At 43.2% G+C, this 23029-nt stretch overlaps 1 protein-coding gene across 8 annotated transcripts in view; it reads left to right on the top strand.

Annotated features, from left to right (window-relative positions):
• The first annotated feature begins 15805 nt into the window (after positions 1-15805).
• CCDC85A (coiled-coil domain containing 85A) overlaps positions 15806-23029 on the top strand; it is a 172004-nt gene continuing 164780 nt past the window's right edge. Inside the window, exon 1 of one of the 8 annotated variants that reach the window (XM_039887102.1) lies at positions 15806-16856. In XM_039887102.1, coding sequence (XP_039743036.1) covers positions 16683-16856 — 174 coding nt within the window. In that variant the 5' untranslated portion in view covers positions 15806-16682. Of the gene's footprint in view, positions 16944-23029 lie in introns of all 8 variants that reach the window. The other 7 variants (XR_005658221.1, XM_039887101.1, XM_039887103.1 and 4 more) reach the window with 7 other exon arrangements.

The raw sequence follows: 23029 nt of genomic DNA, 5'->3' as shown, positions 1-23029 counted from the left end.
GGTCTAGAAAATTATAGGGAACTTTTGTTTATCCATATTTTTATCTCAAAATGACTTTCCCTTTAATTATTAACATGGGAAAGCTGCAGTGGTTGAAGGTGACACAGCAAAGTATAACTGAGTAATGATTGAAAAGTACATGTGAAAAAGCTCTGGGAATTCTGTAAATAGGGAAGCATATCATTTTAAGAAGTTAGCATGGAAATAATCTTTTCATGCCTTTGAGACCTGATATAGTATAATAGATGAAATTATAATCTAATATGTTCTCTGATGTTTGTTATTATAGTATTTTTCCAATTAAAACACATTCATTATAGATCAGGAAAAAAATAAGAAATTGTACATAATTACACCACTCAATAAATATTGATTGAATTTATATATTAATGCAGATATCTGTCATTAACATTTTAATGTACATTCTTTCTGTTTTCAAGATGGAAATTACATATATTAGAATGCTACATGTTTTTAATAATATATCATAAACATATCATTACATATTAAATTAAGTATAATTAACCAATCCCCTATTGCTGAACATTTATGTTATTTGTAATTTTCTATTATTTCAAATTATACTGCCATCATCTTATATAAATATTGTTGTACATAAATTTCTTGTCTTATAATAAATTATTAAAAGTGGAAGTCGTGGATTAAGGGCTATAAATTTTTTTATGGATCTCAATAAATATTGTTTTTCAGAAAGATGTACCATTTTATGTTCCTATTGGTAATTTGAAAGTGCCCCTTTCTCTATACCTTTGCCATCATAGAGTGTTACAATTTCTTATGCCAACTTGATAGACAAAAAATATGACATATTATGGTTATCCACTTACAGACTTAACTTTGAGCTTGGTTCAGAACATACAATAGAAGTATAGAAGAAAGGCTTGTCAGTCTGTCTTAGTGCTCTAAAGACTAATTTTAGATTGAAACCTTTTCATTAATCCATTCAACAAATGTTTTCTGAGTGCCTCTTCAAAAAGGGAAAGGAATTTAGAATGTAATATTTTATACTTGGCAAGTTAGTAATATTTTCAGTTGACGGCATATTAGCACCAAGGTCTATGCCAGGATACTCTCTTGTATTATTTTAATAGTTCCCTTCCTTTCATCCTGATTCCCACTCCTTTTCCCTTTTTTTTCCCCATAAGCAGCCATTTTAGTGTGTTCAACATATATACTGGATATGCATGCTTCCTTGAAGAATATATAGTGTTTTGTGATTTTGAGTTTAAGTGGTTTTAGTTTACATAAACTTTATTCACAAATCTTACATTTTCTACTGCTAAACATTACATGAAAAGATTAAACTCTATTCTTGTTGTTTTAAGGATGTTAGATTTTTGCTTCTAATTGCTGTATACCTGAGGTTCAAACAGATATCATTTGCTACCTAGGACCAAATGAACATTATGTGTTGTTATTTCTTGAATAAAGGAGAACATGATTAGTTATGTGATTACATATGTCTACAATGGATCTATGCATTTCTGAGGGGGTTGCGAGAACTTTTAGGAAAGCTTAAAATGTTAGCACTCCCTTAGAACATCAACACTCCTGGGAAAAATAAGACTGCTCCTTCCATCCTGCACATACATCCAGTGGGGCATATGCAGCACACCATCGACTTCAGGTGGGGGTGGTTGGTGTCACATATTGTGGTGTGCCTCTCCGACCCTGCCATGGGGTACTGCAGCCAGGAATGCAACACGACCTCATGCTTTGTATCTTGAGCTTCATTTACAATGTCTGACACCTAGGAGCCACTCGAAATATAAATGTTGAATAGATAAATGAAAAAGAATCAATCAAAGATTAATCTTAGAGCAACAAGGTAAGGAGACAAGGATCTCCATTGCCCAAGAAGTGAGGGATTTCCAAAGAAGCAACTTGTAGGTCAGGGTACAGAATTCACTCATGTCTTATTCTCCTTTCCTTCCTGAGCATTTAGAATATGATACATCCTAGGTCTTTTGCAATTAGGTGAAACTGACTAGTTGAAGCTAATGAAATATGCATAAATTTGATATGTGTCATTTATATGTCCAGCTATGTAAGAGCCAATATGCCACCTGTGAGCTTTCTTTTCCCTTCTCTAACAACACGGGAGGTCACATGTTCCAGATCGTACAGCTACAAGAAGGCAAAACATTAGATAGCCTTGGCACTATGAAGAGAGACACCATCCTCTTACTCTGCCAGTCCACAACGGGAAGAGGTTTGTGTTGGAGAGGGTATTACATGTTAAGTAATGTGTCTAGGGAAGCTCTTATGGACTGTAAGTTTAGACTTGAAAGCCTGAAGGTGAAGGAGTAAGGCATCTAGGACAGGAGTATTCTGAACAGAGGGAGCAGCAAGTGCAAAGGCCCTTAAGTGGGACTGAGTTAGGTGACTTAAAGGAAGCAGGACAAAGTCAGTATAGCTGAAGCAGAGTGAACAAAGGAGAAAGCAACAGGGATAAGGCCAGATCACTGACTGGATTGGGGAAGAACAGATTGTGTAAGATTTTACAGGTTATTATAAGGACTTTGGCTTTCACTTTGAGTGACATGAAGGACATTGGAAAGTTTTGCAAATTGGAGTGACATGATCTGATTTACATTTGACCTATGTTGAGAATAGACCTAGAGTGGCAAAGGGAAGAGGCAGGGTGTGCAGCTAGGAGGCTACAGCCATAATCCAGGCAAGGGATGATGACGATTTGGATTAGGGTGATAACAGTAGAAGTAGTACAAAGTCATCACATTCTGGGTATAGTTTATAAGCAGAGCCAACAGAATTTCAGATGACTAGATGAGGGATATGAGAGAAAAAGTCAAGGATGACTCCATGGATTTTGACCTGTATGACTGGGAGAGTAAAATTGATATTTGCCTTGTCAGGGAAGACTGCAAGAAGAACAAGTTTGGGAAACTATCAGAAGTTCATATTTGAACAGGTTTGAGATGCACATTGGACATGCAAGTGTTGATAACGGATTTCACCAGGCTACATTGGCGAGGAGACTGGACTGGTGAGAATGACAGGGATGATGACACTCTTTACCTAAGAGATGAAGGTCCAGGTTCTCTATGTGGAGACTCAAATGCCAGAGGCATTTGGGAGACTGTTTCATGATTTCTGTTGGACATTCTGGCCTGTAATTCGGTTTCCCAATTACTATGATTAAGGAGATTTTTTTATGAAACTAATTATTGATTTAGCAGTAACTACAACTCCGAACGAGAGCCATCCATTTGGCAGTTAAAAGGCCAGGATTCTACACTCTTTGTGTGGAAAATCACCTAAACGCACCATTCTCAAAAATTCTGCCTTCTTGGGTCTGGGATTCATTTTCAGATTTTTCAGATCTCAGGGATGCACACTGAAAGTATATTTTAAGGCAAGGCAATTTACGTTTATTCTTCCAGCATAAAAAATTGCATTTCCACATCAGAGTCATGTTTGTTTCTAAATCTGTTACCACAGCAAGAACTATATTTCCCAGCTTTCCCTGGTTGCATTATTTATATTTCTTAGCCAACAAAATCTAAACCTTTTTTTTCACTCACTTAGAACTGCTGTTTATTCCAACCCTTTGCTTCATGAAACATTTATATATTATATACATGAACCTTATATGAAGAATTTTACAGGCTCCCCCTCTTCATTTGGGAGAAATGACTGATGTCAGCCTTACACCACTATTCTCCAGGCGCCACACATTCCACTCCTAATTGTCGCACATGTGTTGAACTTGACAGCACCCTTTCCATGGCTGGTAAACAGTGATTCATTCTGTATGCTCCAGTTATGCACAAGTGCCATTTCTGAGACTCAGAACTCATAGAGTGCTTTGTCAGTTGTTATTTCTGTTTATCTCCCTGTTCATTTATACGATCCCTTACTTTGTGGACTCATTTTGTTTTTTGACTTCTTCCTGCTGTTCTCCTTTTTCATTTTCTCTGTTCTCTTGTTCCTTGCCGAAGGGAAATTGAATGTGTTGCATAGATCCGCCATGCCAGTTCAGGGGAAAGCTGTGCTGCTTTGCCCACTGAAAGGAATGGTTCAGCTTTGTACCCTTGACTTATGTAAGTCACATAACTCAGATGCTTGTCTGGGTAACCCCAAGTAACAAAATAAAAGGAAGCTTCATTTGAACAACTTGTAAGGTGAAATACTCTTTGTTGGAGTAGTATATTATATACATGAACCTTAGTATAATATATAAATGTTTCATGAAGCAAAGAGTAGTATATGGAGCCCAAAGCCATGATCATTTCAGAAACTATGGTGGGATTAAGGGAGCCACATAGGCAAGCATCCAAGGTCTCTAATTCTAGAGAAGAGAAGAGAAGAGGCCATTTCTTAGAGCAGTTCTTAATGTGGTGGGCAGGGCCACTGTGTGCACTTGTATAAACTGTACTCTACACTAGGATGCCCAGCTGAGGGGAAGATGGGGCCTGGACTGCAGCTTGTGGGCCACCATGCACCCTACTTGTGATGGTTAATTTTATGTGTCAACTAAACTGGGCCATGGGGTGCCCAGATATTTGGCCACATGCTATTCTGTGTGTGTTTATGTGAGGATGTTTCTGGATGAGATTAACATTTGAATCACTAGACTGAGTAAAGGAGATTGCCCTCTGGAATGTGGGTGGACTTCATCCATTCAATCAAAGAACTTAATAGAACAAAAAAGGTGAGTAAGGGAGAATATGTTCTCTGCCTGACTGGCTTCCAGCTGGACATTGCTCTTTTCCTGCCTTTGGGACTTATATCATCAGCTATCCTGGTTCTCAGGCCTGGAACCAGGAGCTACATCATGGGCTCTCCTGGGTTTCCAGCTTGCGGACTGCAGATGTTGGGAATTCTCAGCCTCCATAACTCTGTGAGCTAATTCCTTCTGAAGAGATACACTAACACACTACTTGAGACACCCAGGAAGAGGCGCCTTTTGATAATTCACACAAAGTTTCCTTATGGACTAACCAAGACTCTGGCAGTGAACATGAAGTAGGTATGAAGAGGTAGGAAAGGGACTGATACTTATAATTTGAAAAATTATGTCCTCTTTCACTCTTATATAGCTTAAAGTTTGGCTGTGGTTTAAAACTCCTGGTCTCTGCAGGAGTCTTATAATGTGGGTGATTCTTACAACTCCAGAGGGATGCAAACAAAGGCTTCAGTTCCCCTGCTAAATTTGTGGTGAACCCTGAGAATATCCTTGCTGATCAGAAACAGTAAAATAGCAATGCGTGATATCCAGAGAAGTACTCAAACTTTGTGTTTCAGTGGGTTTTTAAACACACTGCCTTCACTGTTTTAATACTGAGGTATGACTGATGCTTGTTATAATTCTTATTTTAAAGGTGCGGAAACAGAGCTGCAGAGGGGACAGCTGGATGTCCCCATGGCTGGGTGGTGGCTAAAGGTCAGGTGTCTTCTTTAGTTGAGCTGCTGTTGGGCTCCCAGGCTCTTTCCAGCCTTCCTCACGGATGGAACACTGATGGAACACTCAGAACATTGGTGCATTCTTTCTAAGTACTTCATTTCTTGGAAAAAGTAGTATATTCAGGAGTATTCTTTCCTTAAAGAGCAAACACTGGAGATGCTGGCACAGATTTTTTTTTTTCCTGAGAAAATGGCCATGTTTATTTGGGCTGTAATTATATATTTTAATCTAGTTCTCTACTCTCACTGTCCAAAGTCTCTTCTCTTTTAATTGTTGTAAAGGCAAGAATACCTACACACACAAATACGTGCACACACACACACGTGCACACACACACACTCTCACACAAATATATTTCAGGATTGTTTTGTTCAGCAATTTTCTAAAGAAGTACTCAGACTGCACATACCCAGGACACTGTGGTATCACAGAGATCACTGCAATTGAGGGTAAATGTGAGGTCATGTTTGTGGTACCCGACATATTGTCCTCAAAATAAGAATTATTGTTGGTGCTCACCCTCAGCGGGGTGGTGAGGGTAGCAGCGATATGATGCAGTGCAAAGTTCTTTGTGCCCTAGGGAGAAGATGAAAGTCAATGAACTGGAGAACCAAGGTTTTGTTTTTGTTTTGTTTTCAGCTGCTACCCAAATTGATTTCATGATTTCTTACACTTTTACATAGCTTTCCCTCTGGGGCATTTAATGCAGATGAAAGCAACACAGTCAGCCACAGTTCCAACTCTGGAAAGACTACCTCTGAGGAATGGCACATTATATTTATAATTATTGATAATAGATTCTTAAACCATATTCTAAAGTTTGTGATCTTCATATTTACACATCCTCCTAGGAGGGCTGGCTGATGTTCCAGGCCAAGAATGTTTAGGAGAAAATCAAAGAAGCAGATCTCAATCAACCCTTCAGAATTATCTTTACCTGACATTAATGCTTACCCAAAATCTAATTCTAGGTCACAAAGCTGCACTCTGCGAGGAGTGTAGTGAACTCTCCTTGGCCCCAATGAGCTTATATCCTCCTTGAGGAGACAAGACATTCAGTAATAAAAGAGCGGTAAGCCTTGTTTCCCAGGTCGCACTATCCTTAGATGTGATTGGGGCTTGAATAAGTCCAGAGTGTAATGTTCTGTAAGCTAAGGAATTTCCTCTAGTTGACCAAACTTCTATTTGCCATTGGTTTAGGTCAGTGCTTCTCAAATTTTGACTTCCTTATAAATCACTCGGAGATCTAGTCAAAAGGCAATATTCCATTTGATCGTTCTGGAGTAGGGACAGAGATCCTGAATTTCCAAGGAGGTCTTTGGTGAAATTAATACTGCTGGTCCATGAACAACACTATGACTAGTAAACGCCCAGAGTGAAATGAATTTCTCAGATACTTGAGTCCTTTTCTGCTTTTCTTTTTGATGCCACTGTGGCCTCTATTTCCTATTACTACTATTTTCAGTCTCATTCCCCACTTATTGCTGCAAGAACATTTAAGATTGGTCTCTTGTCACTCAAGCCTGCTTAGTGTTCATCTGGCTAAACTTGGGTGGCCCCACTTCTGGTTCTTTTGCAAACCTCCAAAAGATGTATGTTATTTTCAGGTCCCAAGGAACTTGGAATGAGTTTTCCACATAGTGGAGTTCCTCAGCTGCCCTTAATATTCCCCCAAAGACTGTGGTAGTCTTTGTCTCTTCTTGCTGGGGACTGTTAACTCATGGTGTATAGGAGGTAACATTAGTCCTAGAAACTTATTCATGGCTTCTCGTGGATGGACAAGTGGTACATATGCAAATGTGTTTCATAGGATACTCTCAGGCTTCCCAAAGACCCAGAAATGAGTGCGTGAATTAGGCTGTTGCTATGGCTCTAACTGTAAAGAGAACAAATAAAAATCGTGTGAGGGAGGCAGGCACAGGGGTCCCACTTGCTGTTCTACTAACTGATTATATCAAAATTAGTCAAGAAGCAGCCTTCAAATACACATTTCCAGGGCCTCACCCCAGAACAACTGAATCAGCATTTTGGAGGGTGGGATTTGTATTGTTTCAAAGCATAGAGTGACTTGCTGTGCTGATGAGCAAATATTAAACACCTTCAATTTATCTAACAGATAAACAGAGTTACTGAGTACCTACTACAGGTTAAGCATAACACAAATACAGCTTCTCCCTTCAAGCCTTTTCCAGCTGAAAGTGGAAAGTAAACAAAATAGAAATAATTGCAAATGATAAATGTTATGGAGGAAGCAAACGAGGTGATGAATTCACAATGAAAGAGTAGGTCCTTTAGATGACCTATTAGTGATGATGTCTCTGGGGCAGTGACATCAAGGCTGTGATTTGAAGGGGTAGGAGTTATCCAGCAGAATAGTGAAACTTAAGCAGAGAACATCACTCATGAATACCTGTGGGGAAGAGCATGCTCTGGCAACTTCTGTAGATACTACCAGACAAACCAAACCAAGTCCAATAACACTCATTTCAGATTTCTGGCCTCCTGTGAGAAAATACATTTCTGATGCTTTAAGCCACTAAATTTGCGGCCACAATAGGAAATGAATGCAGCACCATTTATAACAAAGTGCTTCCTTTTTTATCTGTATTGTTGTAGTTATCACAGTTATCAGATACCTATTGATTCCTGTTTCTTCTGTGGAAGGTGATTGCCAGGTGTTAACTGTGTGTTTGGTCTAAGCTTTGGACTCTTCATCTGTAAAATGGGTAAGAAAGTCCATCCCATAGTTGATTGAATAAGATCGCATGCCTCGTCTATGATAGTTCTTGTCCAGTCACAGTGTGACTATGGTACCTTAAAAAGTCAATGAGTGTACCTCAACTTTTGCTGTCATTTATCATTTTTAATGATATGGGGACATATTATAAGCCAACATCCCAGGTGGTGCTGTTTGTCAGAGCTGCCAGAGACTGTCTGCCAAAGAGCAGTCTTCCTAACCAAACTGGCATACCCTCAGGGCAGCTGATTTCTGTTAGGAGAAAAGCAATCTTATTGAGCAAATGTGTGAAGAGGCATTTTCACTTGTGAGACTCTTAACTATGTTTATGTCAGGTAGCTTAGCAAAAGGACTGAAAACTTCCAGAGCCTAAGGGGTGGGTCTGCACGGGGAGAGGGGTGGGCCAGTTCCACTGGAGTTTGCCTCACAGGTCAAAACTATTAGGCAGTTCCTGCTTTTAGCACTTTCTTACTTTTCTCTACTCCTCAAAGACACTTCATGTGACCAGGGCAGGCAGGCGTTACAGTGGACTTCTGGGATGTTTGTGATCTGTCACTTTCCCATATAGAGATCTCTTTAGGAAGCGGCCTTCCTTTTATGCTTTTCTTGAGTGCACACCAGAATCTGGGCACCCCAGAGGCTGAGTTTCAGACGCATCTGAACAACATTTGCAGTGCTCCTGCACCAAACACTTTACTTGCCAGATGTAGTGAAGGGTTCACTATGAATAAGACAGGTTCCTGCCCTCCAAAAAGAAAAAAATCAATAGGTATCCAACTAGCTAGAAAAGAAGAAAGACTATGATAACTACAACAATACAGATAAAATAGGAAGCACTTTTTTGTAAATGGTGCTGCATTCATCTCCTATTGTGGCTGCAAATTTAGTGACTTAAAGCACCAGAAGTGTATTTTCTCACGGAGGCCAGAAATCTGAAATGAGCCTTATGGGACTAAACTCAAGGTGTTGGAAGGGCTGTGTTTCCTCCAAGGGCTCCGAGGAGAACCTGTTCCTTGACTCATCTGGTTTCTAGTGGCTGCCAGCATTCCTTTACTTACGGCCTCAGCATTCCAATCGCTACTTCTGTGGTTGCATCATCTTCTCCTCCTCTGTCTGTGAAATCTCCCTCCTCCTCCCTCCTACAAAGATAGATATGATTGCATTTTGGGCTCACTGGGATAAGCTAGGATGACTGCTCTATCTCAAGATCCTTTATGTAACCACATCTGCAAAGTCCTTCATTGCCATACCAGGTAACATTCCCAGGTTCCAGGGCTTAGGAGGAGAATATCTTTTGGGAAGCCACTATTCAGGTGCCACCCTCATTCTTCCACTCCCTCCCCCACAACCAAATGGTCTACAGTGGTGATGTCCAGTATGGTAGCCATTAGTCACAACTGGCCATTGAACAGTTGAATGTGGCTTGTCTGAATTGAGATGTGTTGTAAAAAATACATGTTAGATTTTGAAAATTTACGAAATCACAAAGCACCTCATTAATAATTTTTGTTGATTACCTGCTGAAATAACATTTTTGATATATGAGGTTAAATCTTTTAAAATTTTAAATACAACTACTAGAAAAATTAAAGTTGCACTGTGGCTTGCATTTGTGGTTTGCACTATATTTCTATTGGACAATGTTCTACAACATCTATAATAGTAATTCTCAAACTGCTACACAGAAGAATCATGTGGGGAGTTTTTAAAAGCCCCATTGTTCATGGTGCACTCCAGACTAATTAAATCAGAAATCTCTACGGAGAGGCCCAGGCATCAGCATGTTTTAAACCCCTGAGGTGATTCCAATATGCAGCCAAGGTTGAAAATCCATAGAGTAGAAATCTGGAGGACAGTAAATGATGAAAAGAGCATTACTCACAAGTGCAGCTGTGAGTCTGGAGTGGGCAAGGGGGCAGAACAGCTGTTTCCATGAGCCAGAAGGCACCTGGGATCTCAGCACTGAGGCTGGCTGGACCTCTTCCCCTTGGGTGCTTCTGGCAGTTAGATCAACCCTTCCCTGGCAGTTTCTACCCCAGAACCTGGCAGAACAAAATGCAATAAAGGCTAGCAAGCTTCTAAATGTTCCATTTTGGGGGCTAGATCAAAGCAAAGCACTTCCACAGTGGCTCACAGTGGAAGCATGTTTTGGAGGCATCCATCAGTAATATCTACCACCACCGGAGGTTCCCGTTTCTACTAGGATTCCCAGCTATTCCCAACTTCACACAATGGCTGTGTTCTCTGGCTCTGGACTTAGAATTAGGTAACAAAGCTAAAATCCAATGCACTTCCATTGAGTATTGTCAGGAAAATGGTTCTTGGTGAAAAAGATAAGCTGTTTCAAGAGCTGTTTGTGTTACCTGACACAACACAGATACAATGAGATAAACCTCTGCCTTGTTCATGCAGTATGATTACTTATGTCTGGCATCATCAATGAATAAACCCATCACCTGAATGTATTTTGCAGTGATTTGAAGCTAACTAATTAAAGCACCATATTATCCTACATTTAAATAATTTTGAAAAATTTTGAAAAATTTTCTCAACTGCACAGCACTCCTCTGCCTTCTAAAATAGCATATACTAAACATTAATTAATATTTTCAAAAGAAAGAGATCTTGAATATGTTTTGCAGGTGGTGAGACATTCCAAACAAAGAGGATAAAAAACCTGAACAAAAGGCCGTAGCAAGCTTGTTCCTTTTCTACTTCCTTCCTATCTTTATTGAGTGCTAACTGTAGGTTAGGAAGTTGTCCTTGTCTTCTTGGAGTTTAGAGTCTAAAAGAGGGAGAAGGCATCAAAGTAAAGAAGAGAAAAACATTATAAGGTCTATAATTGGAGATAAGACCTCTTTCCCCTTTTGCTCCTTTCTTCTCTCTTTTTTCTGCTGTGTGTGCGCATGTGTGTGTGTGTGTGTGTGTGTGTACACATATACACACAGTTAACTCTTGGACAACATGGATTTGAATGCACGGTCCATTTATACATGGATTTTTTTTCAACAAATATGTACAATACCATAAATAGGTTTTCACTTCCTTCTGACTTTAACAACATTTTCTTTTCTTTAGCTTACTTTATTATAAGAATGCAGTATATAACACATATAACAAAATTTGCGTTAATTGGCTATTTATGTTATCACTAAGGCTTCCGGTCAACAGTAGGCTATTAGTAAAGTTTTGGATAAGTCAAAAGTTATACTTGGATTTTCAGTTGTGGGAGAGTGGTTGGCTCCTCTAACCCCCATGTTGTCCAAGGGTCAACTGTGAATATATACACATACATACATACACATATATGTATATATGTGTGTGTGTGTATATATATGTATATATGTATGTATCAAATACTTACAAAGATACATACAGAACCAGGTTAAAAAGGAAGAAATTGGGAGGGAGAAATTTGAAAGTAAGAAAATTATAAAGTCAGATTAATCAACAAATTATTTCCTTAAGTCTGGTCTAAATAGCTGAATGTGGGCCACAAGTTTAGATCTGACTTCCCAGCAGCCAGTGCAAAGAAGAATACACAACCAATTGCATAATTCACAGCAGCCAAAAAATTAAAACTTGATTGGCCGAGAAATCACATGGATTAGGCATTATATATATAAGGCATTGTGGGACATACTTAGCAATGTCCTCCATAGCATCTCTCATTGCACCAAAATGCTCTGTAGGGCATGACAGAAATCTGTAGGGTTGAAGAAAACAAAAAAGAGAATATTAAATTCTTGTTGGTGCTAACCTTTCTGCTAGGATTGGGCTGGGTTAGTCTGAGCCTCCACCTTTATAATTTCCTTTAGTTCAATATTCTGTTTTAAGTGCTAAGCTAGAGACATGCACTGGAGGTTAAGGAAGTGGAGAGGGATACTCACCTGTGACTGCACCGAAGAAGCGCAGGCCGATGCTAGGGACCTGGAGATGATGCCTGCGGAAGGATCCAGAGGGAGCTGTCCAGGGGAAAAGGCAGGAAGGCCTTCTATCCGTGAGACAATAACTTCGATTGGGCACAGAAGTATGGAGAGTGCTGACAGGGAGTAATGGGTAGTTTGGCACTGAAAAAGTATAAAATATGAGGCCAGGTATGGTGGGAGGTGGAGCTGAAGAAGTAAGCAAGGGCCAGACTGTGCCTGTCTTATGTGCTCTCCTAAGGAATGTGGCTTTGCTCTGCAGAAAGATACTGACATGCCCCTGAAGGGGAACTGAATCTGCTAACTATTGCATTAATGCACAATAACTCTCCCCAAAACTCAGTGGCTTAAACAACAATCACATATTCTTGTGCACAGATCTGTGGGTCTGTGAGGGGAAGGAGGTTACACTTCAGGGTGCAGGTCCTCAGGTTACCTAGGGTAGCCCCGAGTGGGGCCCAGCCTGAAGGAGCAGCAGCCACGCAAGATTAGCTCATCTCTAGTGAAGTGTGGAAGTAGAGGAGGGTGAGAAGACAGACAGAAATCTGTGGAGGCCTCGTCAGAGAAGGGATATGCCCTCAGGAATACCTATATTCCATTAGCAAAGCAAGTCCTGTGGCCAAGCACAATGTTATCAGGGAGGGGAGATAAACTCTGCCCCCTCAGTGGGAGCTACTGCAGAGTCACATGCCAGAGAGTGGTGTGAATTATACAGGGAAGTTTGTGAAGAATTATGAGCAAAGATTCTGTCTACCTTAGGGGCGAAATAGTTGGACTTGACATTTTTAGATAGTACACTTGAGTAGTTGCATGGAAAGCAGATTTGAGAGAGGTGATACTGGAGTCAGAAGGATCAGTCAGGAGGGTCAGGTGAGACCTAGTGAGAATCAGGCTGGGCAATAGTGAGCTGTAATGGAACAGTTAGTTCAAAACAACATATGAGATAAAACCATCAGGACTAATGACTTAGAGTCATTTATGGCTGGTTTTAAGATACCTCCATTTATTGTACAGAGTCCACTGCTAAGGTTTGCATATGAAAAGGCTAGTTGCCCATCCAATCAATATCTGTTTTCTTATTTCTTATTAAAACAACTCCGGTTTCACTTGTGGCATTAATATACTCAACTAAAAAAAATTTTCCTAGCTTCCTTTGCAGCTGGGAGGTGGTCATATGGTAAGCCTTGGATATAAATGAGATTTACTAGGTCTAATTACCAGAAACGATTTTTACAGGGGCATGTGCTCTTTTACCATTTGCTCCTATCTTCTTCCTGCCTCAAATGTAAATGAAAGTCTGGAGGTCCAGCAGCCATTGTGTGGCCAGGAGGCAATCATGCTAAGGATGGCTGAGTGGAGCAAAACACTAAATCTTTGAAATTGTAAAGACGCCATACCAGCTCTCAAATGCCTATCTTTAGAATATCAGTTATGTGAGAGGAAATAAATGCCCTCTTTAAGTGACTGTTTTTCAAGTTTGTATTTAATAGCCAAATGAAGTTTCTGATACCACACATGGCCTTAGCAATATAAAACAGTATTCATTCAATAATTATCCCGAATCAATGACCAAAATTAGAAACATTAAAACCTCATCAAGGTGATCTAGCTTAATATTAAGCAGATTCTAGTATATATAAATTTGCAGAGCAATTTTTCTTTGATTTCCTTCTTCCTTGCCCTCCCAACACAAGTCTAATTTCTTCTGTCAGCCATCTATCTGCTTTGTAATATATGCTTAGGTGTTAACTGATCTGAGAGAGTTAGCAGTGAAGGGGGCTGACTGTTTTGTTTTAGAATAGAACTCTTGAAGAACAAACCTGTGACAGAGGGAAAAAAACAAAACAAAACAGATGTAGAGATTCCTATTTCCAGATAAGGGGATACCTTACCTGGTAATACTGGTAATCCAGATACTGGTAATCAAAAACTTGCATTTCTGTAGGTACCTTGATAAAGCACTTCATATATATTATCTCTTTAGCTGCTTGAGGCTAGATGATTTATTTGAGGATAACTAACAAGTGACAGAGACAAGACTCAAATTTTTCTGGCTTATATTTTCTCTTCCTGTGCCAAAAGTGGTCTTAGGAACTGTGTTGAAGAGAGCCCTCTGTGTACATGACAGAAGGACATAAGGAGAGGTGTCAAAGAAATATCACACTGGGCATAGTTACACAGGAAAGGAAGACTTTAAGTCTATAGCAATAGGGGAGAAAGGGAGAGAGAGAGAGAGAGAGAGAGAGAGAGAGCGAGCAAGCGAGAGAGAACTCAACTCTATTGACATAAAAAGACAGGAGGATTTTTAAGCTCTGAGATGGGCTACTGGGAAAGTACTGGAAAACGGTGGGAGGAGGAGATGGTTAATGTGTTTAGGCCATCTGCATTTGCTAATCAGCACTCACTGAAGTTAGGCTTCCACTCTCCCAGACAGACTGGGGCTATATCTTCGTTGAGGATTTCATTCCAAAGAGATGGCTTCCTGGGACCTGAGAAACATTCCTGGGTAGTAAAATTGGTGAGAAACTGGGAGCTGATTTATATCTCAAGAGAGTAGAGAAATAATTTATGATGGATAGTTTTCTAAAGTAAATGCTCTAAGAAAAGGGTGGTGGGGAAGAAACCTCTAAAGTTTAGTCAATCTGAGGGGAACTTTAAGGCCATTGAGGTGACAGGGCAGTGCTACTTTTCCCTGCTCTCCAGGAAGCCAGGTCTCAGAAGTTCCCAAGTGATCATCTCTTAACAGGTGGCAGCTTTAGCATGGGACACGCGCCGACAAACTGGTGGGGGGACTCTGATTTAGATCTTCATCCAGGTGGAGATGATTTCCTCTGTACCCTGGTTTCAAGAAGCCTCATGGGAGTGAATTCCTGCTGTTTTCTGATCCTCTATCCATCTTGGAGGGGAGAGCATTCATCTAAATGACACGCCTACGACAAAGTGCGCCCACTTCTTCAGGCAAAGAAATGTTTTCAACTGAGACGATTCCATGTGACTTCACTAGTGGACAGAATGAGGAAGGAGGAAGGGGACTCTTGTAGCCCAAAGATAGAAGCCAGGGGACACAGAGTACCCCCTTTAAGAAATTACCATCATAAAAGGCCCAAGCAATAAATATGGGGTGGCCTGCAGCACAGAAGAAAATGTAAATCTCCTTGGTTGGCATTCAGCTTGCCTAAGGGGCCGTGCTTTGCTCAGAAGGGAGATGACATGACCTTAAAATCCGGGCCTCCGGAAGTAGGAGATGAAGGTATTTTATTTTTCCCTTAAGGCTTTGATGTTTTTCAAATAAAAATGTAAAAGATCCAGTTTTTCCCCCTGAAGCTTTTAACAAAGTAGTGGATTTTTAGAAAAGACAAAGGCCTGGAGGTGGATGGTCGCTAAAGAACAGTGCCCTGAAGCCTGTCTTTCTCCTTTTCAGAGCATTAGGGTTTTCCTTCCCCAACATGACTCCCACTCCTATTTTTTCTCAACCGATCTCTTCTTATATTCTCAAAAGTACAAACGGACGGTTACCCTCAGGTACTGCTACCCATTTTTCCTGAACCCCAATCCCTCCAAATACTAAGGTTTTCTCATTTCAGTCTGGCAGCTGTTCCCTTGTCTGGTGACCAAGCTGGTGTGTGGAGGAGGGGGCTTCTTTGGCCACGTGGTGGCGCGCGCGAGCCTCCCTAAGTCCGGCGGGCCACAGCTACTCATTTCTCCCGGTTTCCGCCTCCTCCGCGCCGGGGCTCTGAAAGAGCCGCGCCCCCGGTCTTCCCCGGCGGGATAGCGGGGAACGCGATTCCGGAGCCCGGGAGGCGATCGAGCCGCAGCTGCAATCGGCTGGCGCGGGAGGTGCGGCCGGCTGCTGGCAGCCCCGGCTCCAGGCTCCTCCTCCTGTGGGTCCAGCCATCACTCCCACCCCCCTTAGGTCTGCTCTGGAAATCCAAGGCTCCTGCGAACAGCCTAGTTGAGGCGGCGGACGCAGCGAAGGCGGCAGGAAGATCGCAGCCGGCCGGCCGGCCGCGCGGAGCCCTAGGGCAGCAGCGGCAGCGGCGGCAGCGGCGGCGCTAGAGCAGCCCCCCGAGGTGCCGCGGAGTCCGGCGTGCCCTTGCACGGCTTGGAGAGGACGGAAACCGCGGGCTGCAGCTGGGCAAGGGCGTGGAAAGTGTGCGTGTGTGCGCGCGCGAGAGTGTGGTGGCGACAGTCTCGAATTAGGGCAGAGGAGAGGGCAGGGGAACCCAGGTACGGCCCTCTCGGCGCCCCGGCCGGTTCCCTAGGTTCTCTCGCGGCGGCGCCAGCTCCCCAGCGCCCCTCACCATGGACTTGTGCGGAGTTGGGACGCGCCTCAGCAGCAGCGCGCGGGTGGTTGCCCGGCCCTGGGGCTGCGCGGGCGCGCGCGAAGGGATGGCGAGGTAGGATGGCCGCCCAGCGCGACCCTTGTCGCCCCAACCCAGCGGCCCCTGGGCGGTGCCGCTGACTCGCCGGAGCGCACAAGGGTGTGGGTGGAGGCGGCCCCGCCGCGCCCGCGCCTTTGGGTGTCGCTTTGCCTCTTCCACCCACTCGCACCTGCCACCGCGCAGATATCATGTCGAAGGCGGCCGGAAGCTCAGCGGCGGCGGCGGAAAGTTGTCCCCCAGCCTCTGCTGGCCCATCCGCGGCCGCTGCGGTGGAGGACCTGTCCAAAGTATCAGACGAGGAGCTGCTGCAGTGGAGCAAGGAGGAGTTGATCCGCAGCCTCCGGCGCGCCGAAGCCGAGAAGGTGAGCGCGATGCTGGACCACAGCAACCTCATCCGTGAGGTCAACCGCCGCCTGCAGCTGCACCTCGGCGAGATCCGCGGGCTCAAGGTGAGCGCGGGGTCGGGCGGCGAGGCTCGCCTTTGCGAGGCGGGGAGCGGGCTGCCCTGGGTAGGTGGGGCTAGACTAACTTTCCCTCCCTCCGTTAACAGGTGATCTATCCCCATTCTCCTGGTCAGTTCCCCCTGCTCCCCATCTTCAGTCCTTGGAAACTTTTCCGAACTTTAGATGCGTTTGATTCCCTCCTCTTCCCCAAGTGAGGCGCGCAAGCTTCGAGCTCCCTCTCGGGGTTCTCTGTGGCCAGAGGAGCGGGACTCTATGATGCTGAAAGGCTGGGAGGAGTGATGGGCATGCGGAACCTTTAATTTCCTAGGGAGCCAGGAAAATCAGTGCTTTACGAAGCCCGGTTACAGCCTGACAGGGGAAATGGCGAGCGAGAGAACGAATCCAGGGCATCTTCGCCCTTGGGGATCGGGGATACTACACGGCTGCTGTGGGTCCTCGACTTCTCCGGAGGGCAGAGGGTGAGGACAGGGTGCCAAATGCCGGAGAGAGAGGCTGGCGGGCGCCCAGGGAGAAGCAGCAGGCGCCACCCTCAGAGATGGCCCGTATCACCGGTGCAGAAGAGCTTAAGCTCTGCCTTCACGTTTTCTAGCTTCTCCAGTGCTTTCTTTCCCCTGGAATTCAGATGGCGTCATCTGGGGTTGTCCCCCCTGCCCATTCACCCCCAGTTTGATTTTAATGTCATCTAGCATGAGAGGGAGCAAAGGGACTCAGTATGAGAGGCGCAGATTTTTGAAAGGTACCCTAAGTGTCAGCCATTGATGCCTGCTTTTTGAGCCAGTTTTCCCCTCTTTGCTATTAGGAAAAAGAAAAGATAAAAATTAAATACAACAAAAACCCAAACCCCTCACCAACTTTATTTTCTCCGTGAAGAGCTCTGAGTGTGCCAGCAGTGTGCATGCCCCGTTGGCTAGCTGCAGCAGACCGATGGCCGGGAACCGCCCTGCCGGCGTGCACCACAAAACTTCCTCTCCACATCGCTTGCGCTGGTGCCTCCTGGTATTCCTTCCTCTCATTGTTCTGCTTTTGTTTATAGGAAGCCAGACACAAACGAAATCACTGCAGGGACCTTAGGGAGCAAATTCCCGCAGGCACATGCTGTTCTTGTCCCCTTTCCATTCCCATCCACTTCTCAGGCAGTCGACACTTTCTTAATTGCCTCAGCGCTCCAGCTCTGGGATTCTGGGGCAAAGAGGAGTGGGAGGAGCAGAAGGCCAGATGCTCACTTGGGTGCTGGGTCCAGTCCACGCGGAGATGGCCCTCCCCTGAGGCTTGGACTGTCTGTCATATAGTCCCTAGAGTGGGTGCAATCAGGAAGATCCCACAGTCAGAAAAATTACAAAGCTTATTCTTTCCTTTGGCTTAATTCAATACTAATGGAGTATTTATTAAGTAGCAGACTCTTGGAGGATTAGAGACAGGCTAGTGTAGTGGGAAGATCATCTCAGAGGTGGGTTTGTACCTAGAATTTTTATTTGCCAGGAGGGTGAATTTGGGTAATTAATATCCCCGAGCCTCATTTTACTCATCAATAAAATGCAGATGATAATTACTATCTCCTAGAGGGTTATGACAATAAGTCATGATAATGTAGGGGAAGGTTTAACACTGAACTTGACTACAAAAAATGGTATTTATTCTTACCAGGAGAGGACACGTAAATATGTAGCTGTGCGTTTCCAGGATCTGGGTTTCTTAGGCGAAGTTAGAAAAGAGTATAGTTAGAGAAATGCCTATTAGGTCAGTTAAGGGTGGTTACATCTCAAGTAGGTGAGTCTCCGAGTGGTCTAGGTTTGTGACCTGGTGTTAAAAAGATTTTCCAATCCACTTCTTTATCAAGTTCAGAAATGATGAGGGCTGGTGACTTTCTGACGTAGCCTCTACTCCTTCCCGTTATCCCCCAGCAGCTGCAGTGTGGTATCTCCAAGCCCTCTAATCGACTTCTCAAGGGGCTATGGTAAAGCCCTGCCGAGATGCCAGTCTTCTCCCTTCTCTTCATCATGTTAACTCAGAGCTTCCCTGGACACCATAGTGATCTAAGAATGTGGTTGACTGAATAATTCTGGAAGGAAATCAGAGGGCCTCTGATGGTTTGGAATTCTTAGTTGAGGACTGTAAATTTAAGGTATGAAGGCCATAGTACTTTTTCTTTTCTATGTCCCTTTCTGTGAACTGCCTTTGAAATTGCACCTAAGTTTTTCAAGCTACTAAGTGGTACTATAGCTGTAGACATGGGGAAATGGGAGCATTAGTTCTTTTCCTTTGAGGGGCTCGTGACTCTCTGTCCAACCACTGGCTGACTTGTTTGTGTTTTAACATTTAGGAAGTAGTGCAGTGTGTGTGGGTGTGGAAAGACAAAGGATTTGGAATCTGACAATTTGGATAGCTTGGGCAAACCATTAACTTCTTTGAGTCTGTTTTTTCATCTGCTAACGGGGGTCACTAATTCCACATGAGGTTTGATGAGGATTAAATAATACATAGATGAAGAAATGCTAGTGAGGTTAAATAGCTGCCTCAAGGTCATACAGATATAAAATGTTCAAAATAGGCTCACTTTCCTTTTGGCTAGTTGACATTCTCTGGTTAGAATGTGTGGTCCTGAAAGAGATGGAGGAAGGAGATCAGGATTCTGATGTTGTCAGGAACTGAATTCCTGAGAACCACGCTTGTGTACTGCTGAGCATATACCAACACTTAGGCTGCTCTGACCTGCAATTTCTGGGAGAAGAGGGTGGGTTTGCAGGAACTGGATCTCTGTAGATTTGTTATCTGCAGCAGATTAATTATCCTGCTTGCTCCTCAACACACCAATTCCCTGCCCTGCAATGATGAAAAATAAAATAAAACAATCCTTTAATCACAGATACAATACTTGAGAGTCCTATGAATAAAATTTTGGATGATATGCTATGAAGTGGGTTTAATCCTTTAAAAGTCCACTTTAGACAGAGGACTAACATCTGGTGGCCTGTGGCAATGTTAAAAGGACACTTAGCGTTTTGAAAAAGAAAGCCCAAATCTTAATGTGGCAGATTTGAAGAAGCTGGCTCACAAGGTTATTATTAAGCTGGATGCTTAGCTGTTTGTCAGAAGGCAAAGGAAATAGCTTAAAAATTGGAGAGTAAATAATATTCCCAAGCAAATTAATAATAGGAGGAAGAAACTATGATAAAGAAAAATGAATGGGCTAATAGCCAACCCTTTTTGCTCCAACTGGAATTTCTAGAAGTATATGTTTCACTCCATTTTGAAAGTGCCTTAACTTCTTGAGGCCCACTGTAGCACAAGTCCTGTTTACTTCCCAGTTCTGGAGAAATCAGGAATAGTAGGAAGAACATGACTTGAACTTTCTATGAAATGCCAAAATTAAACTAAATGTGGAATAAGTTTTGAAGCTTAGAAAGATTAATTTTGTTTAGTATTATTTTCTCAGAATATCCACAGCTTCTGATTTCCCCTAAGGCATCAGTGTTAAGGGATAATTTATTCTCCTATTACTGTAGACACAAACATAGCAGGGGCTTGCTGAAAACAATAATAAGAAATCTTTTCTCAGTAGCTAGAGCTGTATCCTGTTTTGACCGCAGGCCTAGCTAGGGATTTAAAGGGTTGGTCAGTCCACAAACACATATTAAGTGTTCACTCTATGCAAGGTACCATGCCAGGTGTGTCAAATAGGTAAAGAGAGATGTTGGGGTAGACTCTGCCTTCCAGAATCTAAGATATCTGCATTAGGAAAGAAATAAAAATGATGCCCAATGAGTGCTCTAGCTAGTATGTCTTACAGGCTTCAAGCAGTGAGTGGGAAAGTTCATTCATTCATTCATACCTGGTACTGTTGTATGCCAGGTGCCATTCTAGAGTTGGGCGGAGTCTTCTCAGAGGAATCTCTCTTCTTATAAGTTTGTGTAGTGAAGAAGATAGTATTTTCTAGGTGAAAAGGCTACACAAAATCAGGGTTTAAAATTAGCTGACACAGAGGGAGCTAAAGGCGGAAAGGCAGGAGAAAGCCTTTCGGGCCTGGCCAAAGGATTTATTTATTTTTCCTGGAAAAGCAGAGATGATGGGAGTTGATATGCACGAGAGACATACATGCAGGTAGTGTTTTTAGAAATCAGTCTGGCCAAAGAGAGCTTGGATTGGAGTGGTGAGGGAATAGGGCAGGCCAAGGGGCAGGGGCAGACAGACCAAAGAAGAGAGGCCAGGTAAGAAGCTTTTAGAAATGCCAGGCCTGAGGGCAGAAAGTGGCAATGAAAAGCAAAAGGAATAGATAGGCATTAGAGACAAGGAAACAGCTGCTGGTAATGTCAAGAGTTAGAATTTGAGTTGAACACTAAGCCGCACAGACCCTCTTCTTCCTCAGGCCTTGAACATCACTCCCATCTTAGGTTTCATAACTGTCAGGAAGTGCAGGGCTTGGTTGGCAGATGTTTTCTAGTTTATTTTCTGGTCAGTAGCAGGAGAAGTGTTGGAATCAATCTGAGTTTAAGAGAATTAAGTTTGCTCTCTGAGTACCTCTAATTCTGGATTGGATGATGGAGGCATAAGATCAGAGGTTTTCCGGCTTTGTAGAGCAGGGAAGATCTTAGATGGTCATCCCCACTTCACCCCCACCAAACCACGGTGCTTCAGGAAACAGTTACCCCTTTTTACTATATGTGTGAATGGAGAATAAATGGGGACTTCACAATTGATTTTAAAACTCCTTGGTTTCAGGTATCTACAGTGGGGGTGCAGTGTTCTGGATACATAGAGGTGAACAGAATAGACAGTGGAGGGGGATCTCCATTCTCATGATTCTAGTCTGTTGAAGATGGAGATATGAGTAATAGCCACACTCAGCCATATGTCACTCAACCATATGTGATTACAGATTGTAATAAGTGCAACACGAAAGAAGTCTTAAGGGGTAAGGTAGAGCACCGACAGAGACTTTCTGTAGATCGGGGGTCATGGTCAGGGATGGCTTCTATGGGGGAAGTAACATAAATTGAGACCCGAAGGTTGTGTAGAGGCATTGAGGGAAAGCATTCTGAGTAAAAAAGGGGAAAGGCTTGTCCCTTAAGGCCCTGAAACAAGGCCCGTGTTTGTGGGGCTCCGTACGTGATGAGAAGGGGATGTTCTTGCTCTCTCCTCTGCTACCATGTATCCAAGCCACCATCATCTCCCTCAGCCTGGACTAGCCTAGTAGCCTGCTAGCTGGTCTCCAGGCTTCTGCTTTATCCCACTTCACTCCCTTCTATCCATTATCCCACTCTCCCCACCTCCCCAGCCAGGTTATTTTTTCACACGGAATTATGGTAATTCTTTACAAAGCGAATAATATCACTCTTCTATCCTCAGCCCTCCAACAATCCAGGTCCTTCCCATGGCTGACAAGGCCCTGTGTTACCTGGCCCCTGACACCTCTCAGACCTCCTTTCCCAGCTCCGCCCTCCTCGCTTTCAGTGCTCTGGCCTCCCTGCAACTTGAGCCACATTTGTCTCAGAGCTTTTATACTTGCCCTTCTCTCTGCCTGGGATCATCTTCCCTTAACTGTTTGTTCCTTAATATCACCTGGGTCTTTGCTCACATGTTTTCCTCTTCTCAGCAGAAGTGTCTTCTCTTAAATAGTATTCATTAAAATTGCTTTAGTTTTCTTTCAGCACCTTTCACCACATGACATCATGTTCTATACTTGCCTTTTGCCAGTCTTTCCTACCAGAATAAAAGCCGTAGGATGTCAGGGTCTTTGCTGTGTCCACTGATACATCCCTAGCATCTAGACTGGTACCTGACACATTATAGATGCTTACTAAATATTTGCGGATGAACCAGTGACTCACCATTTATGCTAGGGAAGTAGGCTGGGCAGAGGGGTGGGGGCTTTGTGAGGCTTGAAAAATTTTGCACCTTATCCTAAGGGCAGTGAGAAGCTATTAAGATTTTTAAACATGAGAATGAGGAGATGAGATAAATTCAAGAGGTAGAGTCAGAAGACTTGTTTGGCTTGAAAGTGAAAGGAGTAACTACAGGTTCTTATAAAGAGCAGCAGGGTGGGCGGAGGTGGCAATTGCTGGGAGGTGCAATTC

The sequence above is a fragment of the Pteropus medius genome, unplaced genomic scaffold (assembly GCF_902729225.1).
Source record: "Pteropus medius unplaced genomic scaffold, Ma_sr-lr_union100, whole genome shotgun sequence".
In the NCBI taxonomy this organism is placed as follows: domain Eukaryota; kingdom Metazoa; phylum Chordata; class Mammalia; order Chiroptera; family Pteropodidae; genus Pteropus; species Pteropus medius.
This window is presented reverse-complemented; position numbering and strand designations above follow the sequence as displayed.